The 18,540-nt window shown below is 43.9% G+C and overlaps 1 protein-coding gene across 1 annotated transcript; it reads right to left on the reverse strand.

The window, feature by feature from the left end:
• Window positions 1-229: 229 nt before the first annotated feature.
• LOC106841820 (ATP-dependent RNA helicase DDX18) lies at window positions 230-17,636 on the reverse strand. Its single transcript, XM_044769070.2, has 14 exons — window positions 17,440-17,636; window positions 15,467-15,841; window positions 12,741-12,881; window positions 11,201-11,336; window positions 10,727-10,827; window positions 10,412-10,611; window positions 10,209-10,323; window positions 7,647-7,786; window positions 6,384-6,545; window positions 5,894-6,046; window positions 5,050-5,163; window positions 3,602-3,658; window positions 3,100-3,277; window positions 230-1,979 (listed from the first exon to the last, which is right to left on the reverse strand). The coding sequence occupies exons 1-14, from the start codon at window positions 17,522-17,524 to the stop codon at window positions 1,837-1,839; spliced, it is 2,100 nt and encodes a 699-aa protein (XP_044625005.1). The 5' UTR covers window positions 17,525-17,636; the 3' UTR covers window positions 230-1,836.
• Window positions 17,637-18,540: the final 904 nt, after the last annotated feature.

Genomic DNA, 18,540 nt, shown 5'->3' on the forward strand with positions numbered 1-18,540 from the left:
AGCAAGTACCTGAAAGAAGCCGTTAGTCTAAGAGGAACAGTCTTTCTACCCTCTGTTTATATACTTTTCTCAGCATCTCTGGAGACTGCATTACATGGTGGAGGTCAACCATGGAAGACAAACAGGGTCACTGGATATGCTGAGACAGAGGGCGCCAGCCGGGCACAAGCAGGTACCCAGAACCCAAATCCAGGCTGACTAAGCAAGGTCAGCAAAGCACAGCAATCAATGAAATACAAACCTGGTTTAACTGTTTAATGACAGGAAAACGACATGTTATGAAACAAGCTGGTTACAAATTGTGGGCAGAGGATGAATTCATTGGATAAAAAAATTAAAAATGTATACAAAACACTGGAAAGTTAAAACCAAAATATCCACAGTATTTATTTCTGTTCAGTGATTAAATATTCTTCCTTTTGCTTTAGTCTATTTTTTGAAACATGATTATTTCTGAAACAAAAAAGAAAACCAAGTTACTAGACAGAGAAACAGTAATTAAGCACGAGGAACGCGGCAGCTGAGGTCTGAAACCTAGGACAGGTCCACCTAGGTGACAGTGGTCACGCCCAGGGGCAGAATATCGTTCTTTTCTTTTCCGACTGAAATGCTATTTATCACCCTCTTTCCTCTAATTTGATGTTCTCAGCGTACTTAGGAGTCTATGAATATGAACTGGCACAACAGCAAAACAATGCTAGTACTTTGGTTTTGAATTGCTACAAAATGTTATAACCACTTTGTAGTTATAAAATACACTAGAAATAAAGCAAACTGTGAAACATACTAGAAATTAAGAGCTCCTATAACAAAAAACCCATCTGACTAAACCGTCTCTTTGTAACCTCCATTCATTTCCGGTTTTCACTGTGAATCTATTTTTGCTTCATGGATCTGGAAGAAATAATTTTTCCCAAAAAGGTAAGAGCATTGTGTGCGCTCAGCACTGTCCGCTGGCCGGGCCTTGAGTCTGCTGACAGTCGGCCCCGCCTTCGAATAACTGCAGTTAGGAGGGCTCGCCCAGTCCAAACCACTGGAGACAAATTCAAACGAGGAGCATCACCACTCTTTGTGACTACTCTTTTTTAAAGTCTCTGCCAAGTTACCGAATAAAAAACAGAATATTACGCCTATATTGGTATAAATGAGGCTCAATACATCCGATTCTGACCCCTCTCAAATGTTAGGACTGCTAGGGGCGCTTGATTCAAACTATGACAAATAACCCACATTTCTTGATGTCAAAAAAAGTTGAGAAATGCTCATGGTTTTAAAATATGGGGTATATAAAAACCGATGCCACTTTAGCCCAAGGTGGCTTCTTAGGCGTCCCCCGGAGCTCGCTGCACTGTGGGATGGCACCATTTGCAGCAGGGGTCAAGAACCACTGTTAAGGTCTGAGAAACAGCCAAAAGCAAAGAGTAAACCAAGACAGTTTTCGGCATTGCCACCAGCATGCTAGGTCATCAGCCTTTTACAGCAGGCTGGTACAGGAATGCACGCCACAAGACTTCAGACACCAGGAAGGAAAGGCACAACATAATTACACTAAAACAGTGACAAATGGGGGGGGGGATTAAACTTAAAAATACCCTATCATCATAACAAAGACCAAAAAGATCCCTTGCTTTACCGCTGAGCAATCAAGAAAAGGTGAGCTCCGTTTTGTATTCCCAAGAGAAAAGAGAGCTGTGGGAACGACAGCACTTCGTGCTTGCAACCCAAGTCCACTTCCGCCCTTGTGAGAATGGTCCAAAGCCTGGTTACAGACACTCCTTGCAGAGAGCAGGACAGCACTGCATTTCAGGACACGAAGGAAGGCAGGCCAGGGCGTCCTCAGTGAGAGAACTGCCTGCTGTCCGACGATTTCCTGCTGATGTGCTTGAAGATTTTGGATTTCTCGACTTTCCTGGTTTTCTGGTAGCCGAATCCGCCACCGCCTCCCCTCTTTTTAAGCTTGCCTTCGTTGCTGTTCACGTCTAAAGGTGACCGTTAAGGAAATGAAGCAACACACAGATAATGAACTCCAATGCGACATCTATGAGAGAACAGACCAGCATGCGCACTGCTGTCCCTCTACCACAACCTCTCCCTGAACTACGAAAACGTGCACACTCGGGCCTGGGCAGCAAATTTCCAGAAAATCAGGAGTGGCCACGTAACCGTGAACTAAAATTAGCAGGTCTGATTTTAAGCCCAGTGTAACAGTCATATTCATTCTTCTCTCCACACAATGAAACTGAAGACAGTTATTTATAAGGACTTCAGAAGGAAATCTGCAAGTTTACAGGAACATAAGAAAAAATACCCCGTGTCAAAACAAATGACTTTCACCTCTGCTCGGAGGTGATTCAGGAATGCTTTACCCAGCCAAGGAGCTGTTCCTCCTTTCACAGGAGTCAACATGTATTCATCACAACAGACATTTCCGCGACGCGTACACTGGGGATGGTGACCCAGATTTGGTCCTCCAGTCCCCTTAGGAGGTACCGCCGGGGTGTTAACCAACAGGCCTCACTTCAGCTGGTTCAGCTGCTTCTGTTGAAAATGCGGTAATAAAGCACACATTATAAACTGCAACAGAAACAACTGGAAGTATTCCCTTTGCATTTTACCTTAGGCAGCACTTAAATTTTATTTTCTTTTGCTGATCTTGCACCCTCCTTGTATGAAGTCCGTCCATCACTGGCCGTGTGAGGATAAAAACTTCGGGAGGCCCCGTGTTCTCTCCAGCGTCAGGACATCCCGTTCCTCCACACCCCCCGTACAGTGAAGCCTCCTAACCATGGAACCCTGCAATTTTACCCTCCATGCCTCTCTCCGGAATCTACGACTTCCTCTGGCTCCCACTGTTTGCCAGTCAAATTCCTTGGTTTTCTTTAAGGCCGAAGTCATTCCTTCTGCAATCCCCACTCGGATAATTAATCCCTGCCTACTCTGTGCTAGTGCAGACAAGCAGACGGGGACCAGGACGAACACCTGGGCCCCCAGTCTTCAGCCAGAGCACAAAATAACCCAGGAACTAAGCCCCAATGCTTCTCCATCAAGCTCTTGTCCCCTAGGTTCCGGATCAATTCATAACAACAAAGAAAAGGATACTCAGATCAACAAAAGGAGGCACCTTGAAACCAAATGACAGAGCAACCTGAGGCAAATTTAAGTTATTCACATTAAAGATCTGTTTCAGAGAGTGGGAATCGTATGCTCGAATGTACGACTTGTATGCTTCCTGGGCTGACTTATGAAGGAAGTAGTTCTTTTCAATCAATTTTTCAAGCTGAAATGGAAAGACAGATTGGTTTTAATAAAATAAGAAAGCAGATTGCGTACATATTAGAACAAAACCATCCTGTAAAAAACACTTGCTCTAAGCTTTGTAATATATGCAATCAAGCTGCAGTAAGACAAAGTTCTTGGACGTTATGGACGAGAACAAAGTAGAGAGTACAGGAATGCAGTAACCAGCACAGCAAGAAACCTAAAAGATCACACAGTCCAAATTTCTCATTTTATGAAAAAGGAGATGTGGAGGACAATGGCCACTGCTGAGACACTACACGGTCAGTGCTGGGACGAAGCCGAGGCTGGGCGAAGAGCATACCTGAGACTGAATGTCAGAAATTTTGGACCAGGAAAACTCAAACTCACTTAATGGAACCTAGAAAATAAAAGCAGGAAGATTAGTAAACCAGGGGGCATCGACGTTCAGAAGCCTTTTACTCTCAATAAGGATCTCTACAGATGCGACATGGTTAAGTAGGCTACAGCTTCCAGTCAGAAGGACCACTAGTCCTTCCTTCCATGTCAAGAGAGCTGCCCTAACACCACACTGCCCTGTGACTTGACTGGGGTTTGTGGCCAAAAACTCCTACAGGAAGGAAAGCAGTCTTCACTTCTTAGATAACTGGAAAGTGCCCGACCTGTGCTGCGTGCTGGGGGTTGGGGGGATGCAGCCCACGTCCTGGGCCCACCCTCAGAAAGCGTGCAGTCTTGCCGGGGACACAGGTAAGTGATAAGACGACAACTCGATGAGCCCTTGTGCTGTGGGAACACGAGGGAGGGCAGGAGATCAGAGCTGGCTTCCCAGAAGAGGTAACAGCTAGCTGAAACCAGAGCAATCCAGAGAACCAGGAAAAGGGCATTCTAGAGAAAACGTGCAAAGGCTGTAGGGCAACTTTGGGGAAATGTACCTAGCTGCACAGTGGAGGAAAATCTACTTGGCAAGACTGTGCCAGGGGGGCCAAAGAGGAGGCACATGTCAGAAAAAAGAAGGCCTGACAAGTGTTTATAAGATCTAGCAAAAAAGAGGCCACTGGACTCTAATGAACTCAGACTTGGTGGACAGGAGGAGGTCAAAGTCAGATGAGGGGGGCTGGAGATCAGGGGGAGGGGAAAGCAAACGGAGAAGATACAAAGCACTTCTCAAAAGTCAGACTGAAGAAAGGCAAGAGGCAGTAGCCACCCTGGAGGTGGTGGTAGGAGAATGGGTTTAGCCTTGAAGCTCTTTTTTTAGTGAGACTTGAGATGGTAAAGAGCTAACTGCCAGGGAGAGAGTGATGGTAAAGCACAGAGCTGTCGAACGAGGGCCAGGAGGTAGAGGAAGAGGTGGGAGTGAAGGGCGACCCCACAGCTTGCGGTGAGGTGAGAGGGAAAGACACCAGGATGGAGACACGTGGAGAAGATGGAGGAAGGGGAGCAGGAGCTGGAGATGATCAGGTGTGAGGGAGCTTAGAAGGAGAGGAGGTCTCAAACAGGGCTGGACGGCTGGGAGAGGGGAGCCTGGGTACACGAGACGCACTGCTGAGCAATGCAGAGCTCCAGGGCTGAGCTGTGCGGGGAGTTCTTCCTGCTCACATTTCCTCGGCTGGACCCACGGAAAACCTCATTTGCTTAACTATGCACTGTAACCATTGTTCTCCTAGCACTGCAGTGGCTCATGACTCCTTGGACACATCTAGAAATGCTGCTTACTGCTGTCTGCACTAGCAAATGAGGCCCAACAAGAGCAATCTGCTCCCAACTGAAGATTTTCCAAGCAAAGATCTTTACCTTGGATTGCTTCAAGTAACGAAGGAAACCCAACTCTTCGGGGCGCAAAATGAGCAAGGCATGCCCTCTTCCGTTTAGGCCTCTGGCTGTTCTGCCCACACGATGAATATATTCCTTTGGTGAAGAGAGAAAACCTGAGTTACACACGGACCTCCACAGAACCTGTGGCAGGCTGCATTCCTGGGACTTGCACGGTAGTGGACAGTGTGTGTCAGCACATCTGGATGAGATGGTGCTGGGCCTCCAGAGCTGTGCCACACAGACCATCACCACGTTCCCCAAAGCTGGCCCATCATTCCTTCCGCTTGCACCATCCCCAAAAGGTAACAGGGCAGTGACCGAGGCTGAAGGAAAGCTGGACACGATACTCACATTAACTCTGTGATCTGATAAAATGACTACTAAGTGTGCTTCATCTTCAAAACGGCTTTGTGAAACGTGTTTAAATGCTGGCTGATAATTTACATAATCTATTGTTTGTTTAAAATACTTAATGTAACTTATTTTACCACATATGCTACAGAATCTTACCTATCTCTGTAAGCAAACTGTATTTCCTTCTGACACCTACTGCTCCTAACACATCATTCCAAGCCTGGAATGTTCCTAACTGAAGTCCCACTGACGCCTCTCACATCTCTGTGCACACCCGTTGTGAGTCCTGCAAACGCCCTAAATATTATCAGCAGCAGAGAAACATGGCAATGGCTGCACAATAAAACATGACTGAACGACCAAGGGAGACACCTCTGAATGTGAAATGTGCCGTTCCTCAGGGAGCGCGGAGACTAAGCACAGTCCTTAATGAGAGCCACTCTGGAGAAACCCCAAGGATGCCCGTTACCTTGGGGTCATCTGGAGGGTCATACTGCACAATCCAGTCGACTTCAGGAATATCCAGCCCTCTAGCTGCCACGTCTGTGCACAGCAATATCCCTGAATCCGCATTGCAGAACTGGAAGAAGGTGGTGGTCCGCTTGTTTTGCTTCTGCTTTCCCTAGAATCCAATCACAACATCCATCAGAACTGGAGACTGGAGGCTGTGTCCGGGAGGCCAGATGTAGACGCCCAGACTGTGGTGTTGTTAACCTGCTTTCTTTCAAGTGCACTCTCTGGCCTATGTCCTATTTCCCCAAGTGGACGGCGTCTCTTACTCCTGTGTGGTCCTCACCCCTCCACACCGAGCAAAGCTCCCTCCACATAGGATCAATCACCCAATGCTGAGCAAACTACTTGGAAGTATGTTTAGAGGAGAGAGCAATACCTTAAACTCCACCATCTCTATAACTTCATAAGCATAGCCGATTTTCAATAAACTCATCGTGATCACTTACATGAATGGCCAAGACAGGCAAATCGATGTAGTTCAGCAATTCGTAGTGGTATTTCACAGACTTACAGGAAGAAAAGAAGACCATTAGTTTCTTCTTCCGGTTCTTCTTAAGGAATGTAAAGAGCAGGAGGAACCTCTTCTCAGAGGGACAAACAACGTACCCCTAGAAGTGGTTCAAACGAGGAGATACGGAATAAGCAAATGGACATTTGCAGCTTCATGAACCAACATAATTTTACGGCGAGCACAGAAGGTAAGTATTGTACCCACACTGTTATGCCTTACCTACAACAAAACTACTGCCTTCATTCTAACAAGCGTTCCTAACATAAGACTAATCTCAGCTCTTTCAATTCCTTTTACTGGCTGCGAACACTGGATACTAAATACGTTTCACATTTCTGAGATTCCTGGTTATCAACAGTTCTTCCAACCATAATATATTAACACCTCTATTAATTAGAACTCTCAAGGCATATCAATGATTCATTTTTTTTAAAAGGTTTTTAACAGCAAGATCTCAAATAACCACAGCTTAAGTGCACCGTCCCAAACAAGGTAACAAGGATGGGTGAATATATTTTTAAAAATTAGACAACAAATGAAAGGTTTTTAAGCTAAACTGTTACAGGAAAATATTTTATTCAACAAAAGAGTCAATCTTAAAGTTCTATTTTTTTTTTTTTTTGTGAGGAAGATTCACCCTGAGCTAACATCTCTGCCAATCTTCTACTATTTTGTATGTGGAATGCCTCCACAGCATGGCTGACGAGCAGTGTAGGTCCCCACCTGGGATCTGAACCCGTGAACCCGGGCCGCTGAACTGGAGCACACAGAACGTTAACCACTGGGCCACAGGGCCAGCCCCTTTAAAGTTCTATTTTTAATCAACCTAGTTAGATCCTTGTCATCTCATTTCCAATCTTCTAAAGCTACGTGGGTGAAACCAGTCTCTCCATCTTCTAACTCACTTTGTGTCTTCAAGCAAGAGATTAATAAACAAATTTTTTTTACTGCATCTACAATTGGTAGTGATTAATAACCTCCCACGTGGCAAGCCATATTGAGAGAGAGAGTAAAGAGAGCCGACCAAATTATTCAGAGTTCAAGATACTTTACATCAAAGAGCCACAGACCCAATACCAAGTTTACTATATTCGAATTAAAAGTTCATTAATCCATCTGCTTTTTGGATGATCCTCCAAACAGTTACAAGGAAACACCAAGGAAGATCCTTAAAAACTAAGATATTGACACAAATTACCTGCTCAAGACCATCTACTGTTGCATTAGCTTTATCATCATCAACACCAACATACAATGGCTCCTTTTTCAAAGAAATCCTCGCCAGGTCTTCAACTTTTCGAGTTTGTGTGGCAGAAAAGAGCATGGTCTGTCTGCGTGCTGAAACAGATGCAAATAAAGGTAACACAAATCTTTCAGGGAATCTTCAGAATTGCTTCACACCTACAAATGCTCCAAGTAGAACTCTGAACAACGGGGACATGACAGCACTATAGACATTAAGAGGAGAACATCATGAACATCTCTGTCCACAACCTTGACAACTTAGACGGAGGACAATTTCCCTGACAGATAAACTGCTAAAGGCCACTCAACAGAAAGAGAAAACGTGGACAGCTTCTATCTATTAAAGAAATTGTACCCAAAATCTTCACGTAAAGAAAACTCCAGCCCCAATGGCCTCCTCTGGTGAAGTCTATCGAACATTTAAGGAAGAAATATTACCAATTCTTCAGAAACTCTGCAGGACACTGAAGAGAGTCTACTTCCTGACTCATGCTTTGAAGCCAGTCACTACCCTGATCCCCAAACCCAACAACAGTTCATAAGCATAGATGCAAAATTTCAGCACATTGACTCAATATACAAAAAAGGATAATGCATCATAACCAAGTGGGGTTTTTCCAGGAATGCAGGGTTGGTTCAACATTTGAAAGTTAACCAATATAATTTACCATATTAACAAACTAAAGAAGTAACATCTGACAGTTTCAAAGGACACGGAAAAAGCATTTGACAAAATTTAACATTTATTTCTGATTAAAAAATCTCAGCAAACTAGGAACAGAAGGGATCATGCTCAATATGATAAAGTGCAGCTACAAAAAATCTATGGCAAACATCCTACTTAATGGTGAAAGATTGAATGCCTTCCCCTTAAGATCAGGAAGAAGACAAAGATGTCTTCTCTCACCATTTCTATTCAGTATTGTACTGGAGATGCTGGCCAGTGCAGTCAGGCAAGAAAAGAATTAAGTGAAGAATTTTATTTTTTTACATGTAGGTGGTATGTTTGCCTAGGTAGAAAATCCAAAGGCTAGCTTCATCTGGAAGGTCATACTGAACAATCCCATTGAGTATAGTAATAATTATCTTGCCAGATAAAAGGTCAAAATTAAAAAATTAACTGTATTTGTATATACAAGCAATGAACAATTTAAAATTTTAATAAAATACTTAGGGATAAATCTGACAAAAGATGTGAAAAAACCTGTATACTGAAAACTCTAAAACACTGCTGAGAGAAATTAAGGAGCTAATAAATGGAGGTATACCTTATTCGTGGGTTTGAATGACTCAGTATTGCCTTCCACCAATGATCTATATTCAATACAATCCCAACCAAGATACCAGATTTTTTAGGGGGTAGAAATTGATAAACTGACTCTAAAATTTATACAGAAATGCAAAGAACAAGAATAGCCAAAACAATCTGAAAAAGAACAAAGGTGGGGGTTAACTCCACCCAATTTCAAGACTTAAAAGGAGGAAATGGAACTCTCATACACTGCTGATGAGAAAGCAAAATGGCACAAGCTAAACATACACCAAACACTCCACTCCTAGGTAGTCACCCAAGAAAAAAGGAAATGTATGCCCATGGTAAGAGTTGTAGATGAATGTTCACAGCACCTTTATTTGTAATAACCAAAACCCGTAAACAGCACAATCATCCATCAACAGGTGAATGGATAAACAAGTTGTGGTACATTTATACGATGGAATGCAACTGAGGAATAAAGAACTACTGATACATATAAACAGCATGGATGACTTGCAAAAGAATTTGCTGAGCAGACAAATTTATACTGTATGATTCCATGCATACAAATCTCTAGAAAACACACACTGATCTGCAGTGACAGAAGGCAGATCAACGCCACCTGGGAGGCAGACGTGTGTGAGCAATCGTTGGAAGCAGGTGAGGGCTGTTCTTACTGAAGGTGAGAGGGAGGGATCACAAATGTGCACAAAGAAGCTTGAGGGTTACGGAGATGCTCACTGTTTGATTGTGGTGACGGCTTCACAGGCATAAACTTGGCAAAACTTAAATTGTTTACTTAAAATATGTACAGATTATGTCAATTACACCTCAACAAAGCATCAAAAAACAAACTCTCCAATGAATGATATTATGGCCTTATTATAGATAGAAGCAGCTTACAATGTTGCAAGTACTATAACCAAGATATGTACAACTCAAATACAACACAGAAGGCCACAAGTCTACTGCCACCTGGGAGACGCTAGAATGAGGTAAGGAAAGGAAGATGGGGTTGCGGATGTGGACTGGAATGACGTGTAAGGACTGTGTAACTTGCATTCTAACCTCTAAAATGGCAAAACCAGTGTAACAAGTTACTAGTAAGTTTGATGCTTGCATTGCAGACTACCTCTAAGGGTGATTGGCATAAGTTCACTTGGCTATGTTAGAATTCTGGTATAAACAGTTTTCATATAGGAAGAACCCTCACCTACTTCCAACTACTTTGCAAACCACATGCAGATGCCACCTACTTACTTGGCAGAAGTTTAATAATTTGCTTTAATTCCTCTTCAAACCCAACATCCAAGATACGGTCAGCCTCATCAATAACCAGACACTGCAGGTTTTTATACATAAACCCTGGGGTATTCTAACAAGACAAAGAAAAACTGTTAGCTGTCAGGTTGAGGTTTCACACAAGACAGTAAGACAGGGACTACATAACAGTGTTCTCTTACCTGCATGTGGTCCAGGAGACGGCCTGGTGTGGCCACAATAATGTTGATCCCATTAGCTAGTTTCTGCGCTTCAGCAGATCTGTTACTGCCCCCCATTATTAACCCATATGTATGGATATGGTGCGTCATTAGCTCCTTAAGAACACCAAAAGTCTGCATGGCCAGCTCCCTCGTAGGTGAGAGAATAAGGACTCCTGTTCCTACAAAGGCAACAATGACACGTGGTGAAAGTCAGCCTGCAGTTATCACCAAGAGCGCGTACCCGCTCCAATAACTCTAGTGAGGTACGGCAAAGACAGTGGATCACAGACTTACCATTTCTGGGCATGAACTTCAACTTAACAATGAGTTCAACTGCAGGGATGAGAAATGCCAGGGTTTTGCCACTGCCTGTTTTTGCAGCTGCTAGAAGATCCCTAAGGATTAAGACAGGAAAGGTCAGAGACACTTAGTCTACTCATTCAACAAGTCATGTACTGAATACCTACCATGTCACTACCGCATATGGTTTGGGCATCAACGCCAGAACATGAACAACAAAAGACCAAGTCCCCACCTTCTCCATCGCTGAAAGCAATCACCTGCGTCAAATACCCAACTCAGAAATAAGAAACATGCCATACAACAGAAGGGAACGCTTTTCTTCAGACATCAGCAAATAAGTCTTTAAAGCAGGTTGGATACATAAGCCAACACACAGTGCAAAACCAACCGAACATACTGCTATTTCCTTTCTGAACTACTGGCACTGAAAACAGATTAAAGCCCAAACATCAATGTGGATCATACCTGCCTTCCAGAAGCGGTCTGATGCTTTTATGCTGAATCTCGGTCATGTTTGTAAAGCCCATTTCTTTTATTGCCTTTAGAGTGTTCTCATTGACAAGACTAGTCAGAGAAGCAAATGAAGTATCCTCGAAGGCTCCTAAACGGAAGACAGTTTACCATTAGCGAGTTTCCCCCTTTTTTTAACAGTTAATACTGCTATAATTGCCTAAGTTAGTTTTGCTGACTAAAGGCATCACTGGGTTGGAGTCAAGCTTAGAAGAGCTTCCTCCAGTCAGAAAAGCCAAATCCCCAACCATTTCTATATATAAAGACGACGACCCTACACTTCTGAAGTTTCTCCACCGCTGACAGCGGTGTACCTTATAGCCCAGAGCCTAAACTGTGACAAAATAAGAAGGGGCGGAGAGGACGTACAATGAAGGAACTTGTATGAAATGAAAATGGCAAGGCTGGCGGGGTTGGGAGAGAGTTCAGAGAAAAACGAAATGTTTAAGAAATCTGAAATAAAAAGTGAAAACATTTAGTATAATAACAACTGAATTTGAAGTCAATCGAAAGAGTTGTTAATTTAACTCTAAAGAGACAACTGAGAAGAGTCAGGTACAGACACAGACTGTTGGAGTGAACCCACACAGCAAGCGTGCTGTGGACCTGCAGCAGGTGAAGGCATCAGAATGACCCGTGAGCTCCCCAGCCCACACACGCCCTGGCTATAACCCAGGTCTTGCCAACCTGGGCACTATGGACATCGTGGGCTGGATAATTCTCTGTTGTGAGAGGCTGTCCTACGCATTATGGGATGTTCTGCAACATCCCTGACCTCCACCCACTAAATGCCAGTAGCCTGCCCCCAGTTCTGACAACCAAAAGATGTGGCCAATCCTCACAGGCCACCTGGGACAGAGGTGGGATTTATGGGATGCAGGACCTTCAATGTTAAAACTGGTCAAGTCCTGGGCAAACTGGGATGAGCTGGTCACCCCACCTGGGAGGCAAAACTGCCCTGGCTGAGAACCACTGCCAGAGCCTTTGCCATTCTGATCGAGCACGTCTGGTGCTGGGTCTCAACATTTTAACAAAAATCTCAAACCAAACCACTCAAGTAACTCCTGGACATCTCTGGTTAGGAGCAACTCATGCTAGCCTAAACTCTTGACTTTACAGACAAAGAGCCAAAGGCCAAAAGAGGTCAACCCAGCACAGGCCCTCAATAATGTTAATCTCATCCTTCTTCCTTATCAGTAACTGAGCCAGTACTAAACCTCTGGGCTCCAGACTCCTGCGCCAATGATTCTCCTACTACGGTATGGGATGAGATCCAGAAAATGACAAACCGAAGGAACAAAGGATCCCAGAAGTTGTTTGTGTACATAGCAAAATATTTAGTGTTACGAATGAAGGAAAGGAAAAAAATAGAGAAACAAACAACAAGAACTCAGGCATACAATGAGGAAGATAAACAGTCACAAGTGAACCTTCAAATACCGCAATCCAGAGAGGCATGACATTTTTAAGATCTGGAAAACTTTCCAGAAGTTACCTGTCAGTCCCAGGGGCAGGCTGGGCACTTCACTGTCATGTTCTCCATCATCTGGCTTCTCCACACTGTTTTCTGTTTCTTCAGGAGCCTGGGCACCTTCTTCAGATTCCTCTTTGTCTTCAGTTTTTGCTTTTTTGGTATCTTGGTTTTAAAGGACAAAACACCCCCCCAAAATTTTTTCTTAATTTTTTTTTGAGGTTGATTAGCCCTGAGCTAACTACTGACAATCCTCCTCTTTTTGCTGAGGAAGACTGGCCCTGAGCTAACATCCATGCCCATCTTCCTCTACTTTATACGTGGCACGCCTACCACAGCATGGCTTTTTGCCAAGCGGTACCACGTCTGCACCCGGGATCCGAACCGGTGAACCCTGGGCCGGAGAAGCGGAACATGTGAATTTAACTGCTGTGCCACCGGGCTGGCCCCATTTCTTAAAACCAAAGCATCATATGAGATCACAAAATAAAAGATGCATAAGACCAAGAGGCATAATTTCAAAAGCTTGCTAAGAATGTCTCGTTTTTATGATTAAAGATTTGTTTATATTTCAAAACCCATGGGGACATGCAGATTTGTCAAGAAAACAATTTTTAGGCTTCTTAATGTATTATACCATCTTAAGTGACCAAGAAATATTTAAAAACTTGAGCTGAACAATTTAAGCATACTAATTACACCGAGTTCTACACATTTCACTGAGACAAAAAAAGCACGTGATTAATACAGACACATGCCGCATAATGACATTTCGGTCAACGACGGACCAGACACAACAGATGTCCCATAAGATTAGTGCCACAGAGCCCATGTGTGCAGTAGGCTATCGGCATCTAGGTTTGTCTAAGTGTACTCTATGATGCTTGTACAATGGTGAAATCTCCTAACAATGCATTTCTCAGAATGTACCCCCATAGTTAACTGACATGTGACTGTATAGATTCTTTAAAACCTCATAACAAACACAGATTTTTCCTCCTATGCCATTAAACATAAATTTTCTATAAAAGCTAATTTTGTTTTAAAGATGAACAGAAATAGCAAAGACTGTTCATGTGACTAGAGAGAGACTACAAAGGGTGGGCAACAATCCACTTGGCTGGGTGACAGAAACTGGCCTGTTCCTTGAATGTAGTAAGTGGTGAGGGCAGGAAAGGTAAGCCTCCTGGCTTGTTGCCTCTACATTCACGACTTTCATAATGTGGTCCTAAACTCTCTTTCCAGTCTTATCTCGCACCACACTCTTCAATGTTCTACTCTGGGTCAAACGGGTTAACTACCACGCTGGGCTTTTATAAATGGATGGCAATAGTGACACTAGTTAGAAGAGAACTGACCTAGACCACAACTCAGGACTCTGTAGCCCGGGACTGGCCTCTTTCTTGGACCTGACTACCACCCTCTGGGAAACGGTCAGGTCTGTAGGACCCACATGTTCAAAGGCCATGGATATCACCGGCTGGTCCTGTGGCTTATCACTTGTCTTCCTTAAAACGGTTCTTGCAGTTTAGCAATAGGGTTAAAACTCCCAGCCCTGCACCTCGATGCTGAGAGGAGACACATCGTCACTCCCTTAGGCACACTCAGAATGAGAGCTCTAAGGCACTACAATCACTCTAAATAAAAACTGTAATGTCTAATCCTCATGCTTTCCTCTATTTTTGCTTAAGCAGTTTCTTATAACCTATAAATGTTATCAGTCTGTTGGCAGCATGAAGAAAGCCATGCATGTTTGGAAAAGTTCAAAGCTCCTTCTCAATGAAATTTTATTTCAGATGAGATACATGAATAGGACATTCTAACCCAGGTGTTGGCAAACTTTTACTATAAAAGGTCAGAGCAAACATTTCAGGTTTTGTGAGCCATATGTTCTCTGTCACCACAGAGACCAAGTAAGCAAATGGGCACTGCAGTGTTCCAGTAAAGCTTTATCTACAAAAACAGGCAGGAGGCTGAAGACTCTGCTGACACCTGTTTTAGCCTCCCTTGAAATCTCTGCTTGCTGATATCTCAATCAAAATGGCTGCTGTCGCCCACGCTCATTCAAATCCAGTCCTCCTCCAAAAGAAAACAGACTTTCTCTCCTCTGCCAAAACTATCGTGGCCATTCTACTCATTTGGAAACTCATGTTCCATTTATTCAGAAGTTTCCTGCTATTTTATACACTTTTGCATATCCAAATTATCACTAAGTCTCCCTTCAGTTAGAGGAATTTATGGTAGGAAAAAAGGAACAGAGCAAAAAAGTACATGAAAAGAATCACTAATGCAAAGTCCTACAACATGATACACAAAGGCCCAAGGAGACGGATTCTACTACCAGCCCCGATTTCTTCCGTGTCAGTAACTCCACAACTCTGTTCGCAAGTAGGTAAACCTAGAATACTATGCCACAGAATGTGTTCTATCATAAAAAGCCCAGCTAACTGCCAAAAAAGCAAAGCAAATTTCTAGAATTCTAAGAAGACTCTTATGTAAGCGTGAGGTTTCCTTCAAGGTTGTTAGGGAATGTAAGCACCTGATGCAGGGCTGGGCACTCTGAGGACAGTTAAAAGCCTCCCCCTCCCAAATGGCTCCTTTAGCGCTCTGGCGAGTCCCCGGTACACAGTGAGTGCAGGGGATTCCCAGCTGCCACGTGGACACAATAACACAGGGAAGGGGGAGTGACAACCGTGAAACACTATGTGAACATGTGAACGGCTTGAGTGCAAAGAAAATGAGGTACCTACCAGGCCCAGCATCATCTGCCATTTTTCTCTTTTTCTTCTTCTTCTTCTTCTTCGATTCCGAATTAGGAGGCTGTGTTGCTGCTCCCCCATTGGTTAATATGGCAGACTTCCTGGGGGATTTTTTAACGTTTTCATCTTCTACTGTTTCGTTAGACAGATCTCCATTTTGGGCTTCTGACAAGCCCACCTTCACAGACTGCTTCAGTGATTTCTTAACTTTTCCACCTTCCATTGTTTTAGACAGAGCTCCATTTTGGGCTTCTGACAAGCCCGCCTTCACAGACTGTTTGAGGGCCTTTTTTACTTTTCCCCCTCCCAGTGTGTCTTCAGACACATCTCCATTTTGAGTTTCCGAGAGGCTCACATCCGAGGCCGCTGTTTAAAAACAGAACACACATTGTGACAAAGAAGAGGTTTAAGCAGAAACACTGAAATCCCACAGGAGAAATCCCAAAGCTTCCAGGACTGAAATGATTTAGCTTTCGCTTCTCCTTCACATTTATTATTAAAACCACTTGCACTTTTATGGTGTTCTATTGCAGAACAACTAAATTTCCTTTAAGGAAAAATGCTGGAAAAGGGAAAGCTGCGTTGATCTTTTAACTTCATAAAACGACATCTCTGTCCTTAAGTAGTTAAGAGTCTGGGACAGGAAAACTCCAATGAGGTTAAATATTTAAACAGATGGGACTACACAATGGCAGTTACAAAACAAACATTTTAAAATTAGGTGTTTGATAAACATATGATTAACTGATATATTAAAAAAGACTTACATCTTATTCACACTACTGCTTCTCATATAAACATAAATTCAAAGTATTCAACCTCAATTTTCCGAGACAGCAGTGAACTGAAAATTCTGTTGATGAAACCACTTATTTGTCAAAACTTATCACATATAAATGCCTGAGAACGTCTTTACAAAAGCTTCTCTGTTTACATATAGAAAAGGTAAACACCTTCTTTTAATTATCTTTACCAAGAAGTAGTTAGTAATGCTGTATTATTCTATTGGAAACAGACATATAAGGGAACTTCAAAAACATTATTCCTAAAACCCACAACCGTGCCCCGTCCCCCAGGATTTCTTTCAATTAATCTCTGCTGAACACTAACTGGGGTAATGCATTATGCCTTCACCATTGCCCTCGGAGATCTGTATCCTATACCAGAGCCAAAAAGGTTAACAAAACATCATCAAGAGCTCTGACTCACTGTCAGAAAGTTAGGACTGCAAACGAGGTAGGTAAGAAAGGTGACATTCAGGTAAAAACCCTTTCACATAAGTCTTTGTGGAGGATGCAAATACACAGAAGGTCTTAAGGAATTTATAATCCAAAGTTGGGAGTGATGGGAAGAGAGGGCACGAGAGAGCCTTCCGCTGGACATGTGCAGGAGAGACACCGAGAGCTGAAAATGAGGAAGCGGTACAGAGTCAAGAGAGATCAAGACTGGAGGTGGGTAGGAGAAGGCAGTGGTATCAGGAAAGCTCTGTGAAAAGGGTGACAACTGAGCTTGTTTTGAAAAAATGTAGACATGTAGATGTTATGAATGGAGGGTGTACGGAGAGGAGAAAGCTCCACGTGTCTGACTGAAACGGGTGAGGGGGGGGGATGCGGCGGGACCTGAAGGCTGTGAGGCAGAACGGGGAGGGTGGAAGGGGAACAGGATGGTTTAGCTGGAAGCACTGCTGGAAGTCGGGAAGGGAGTCCAGAGACCTCCCGCTCCAACTCTGCCAGGAGAAACTGATGCTCAGAAAGGTCGGAGCGGTCTAGGACCCGACTCGCGGCTGCCCCAGGCCGCCTGGTCACTCTGGAGAAGCACACGTGCTCTCGGGACAGGTGCCTGCGCCACCTTGGAGCCCTGGGGACACTGGAACCGCGCCGCCCGGCCCCGCAGTCGCACAGCGCGCACGGCGCACGCATGGGCTCCCTCAGCCCCCACGCACGCCGCGAGCCCAGCGGTCTCACCCTGTAGCTTTAGATTCCGCTGCCGCAGTTTGAGGTTCCGCTTCTCGATCTTCTTGCGCAGGAGTTTCATCGGTAAATGAGACATGCTGTCGGCGAGACGCCTTCACCGCGGCGGCACTGCCGGCTTCTCAGCTCTTCCTGATGACGTTATCTCCTCTTGGGACACACGTGCACAGTTCGGCCAACCGGAAACACGTCACGCGAAGCGCTCGCGGCTTGCGGAGTGGAAATGAGTCCGGAGCGGAAATACTTCCGGGCTCCTGTGCTCGGCTTCACTTGTGCAGCGCCCCCTGGGGGAGTGGAGGCCAGTGCCTGCGCCAGATTCAGGTTGTGCGATTGGGAGTCCTAGTAATTTTGATTTAACCCCGGAGGAGACCGAAGAAACAAGAGCCAGTGGAGGATCTTAGGAAGTCTCCGTTTTTATGTTCTCGCCCCCTTTGGATCCTGGACGACTTGGGAAATTGAATAAAACCCAAATTTCGTATACATGTGTTTCCAAACTTGTTTGATCACTCTCCTTAGTGAGAAATATACTTTCCATGTCACTTGGTGCACTTGCGTGCAGGAACACAGCATTCCTCAAAGCAACAGCCTTACTCTTGTGTTTCACTCAGGTATTTTTCATTCCATTTCATCCTAAATTATTCTATCCCTAGTCCCTTAAAAATTCAGATTACTATGCCTTTAAATTGATTTTACAGTATTAATGGGTTGGCTTCAGTTTGAAAAAGAGAGGTTTATAAATCTTAAAATCTCACCCACGGACCCTTTAGAAGTCCAGGACAGAAATTACAATTAAGTTAGCTAGTAGGCATCTTTTTTTTTTTTTGGTGGGGAAAAGGGGTGCATAGAGTGTTTATTTTTTTTTTTAAAAAAAAGTTACTAAAGTTAAAAAATTGGGATAGTTTATATAGAAAATCGCATTTTTCTTTAAAAATTTGCCCCACTTCCCCTTGGCACTAAATTGGTTTGCATTCTCCCTAGCAATAATCATTTGGGCTGAACAACAAGTGGAAGGTCAATGAAAACTGGATTGATTTGTTGACTTGGAGTGTCAGGACATGAGCCCCTGGGGACCAGACATGATTACAGGGAGGAAGG

The sequence above is a fragment of the Equus asinus genome, chromosome 4 (genome assembly GCF_041296235.1).
Source record: "Equus asinus isolate D_3611 breed Donkey chromosome 4, EquAss-T2T_v2, whole genome shotgun sequence".
Classification (NCBI taxonomy): Eukaryota; Metazoa; Chordata; class Mammalia; order Perissodactyla; family Equidae; genus Equus; species Equus asinus.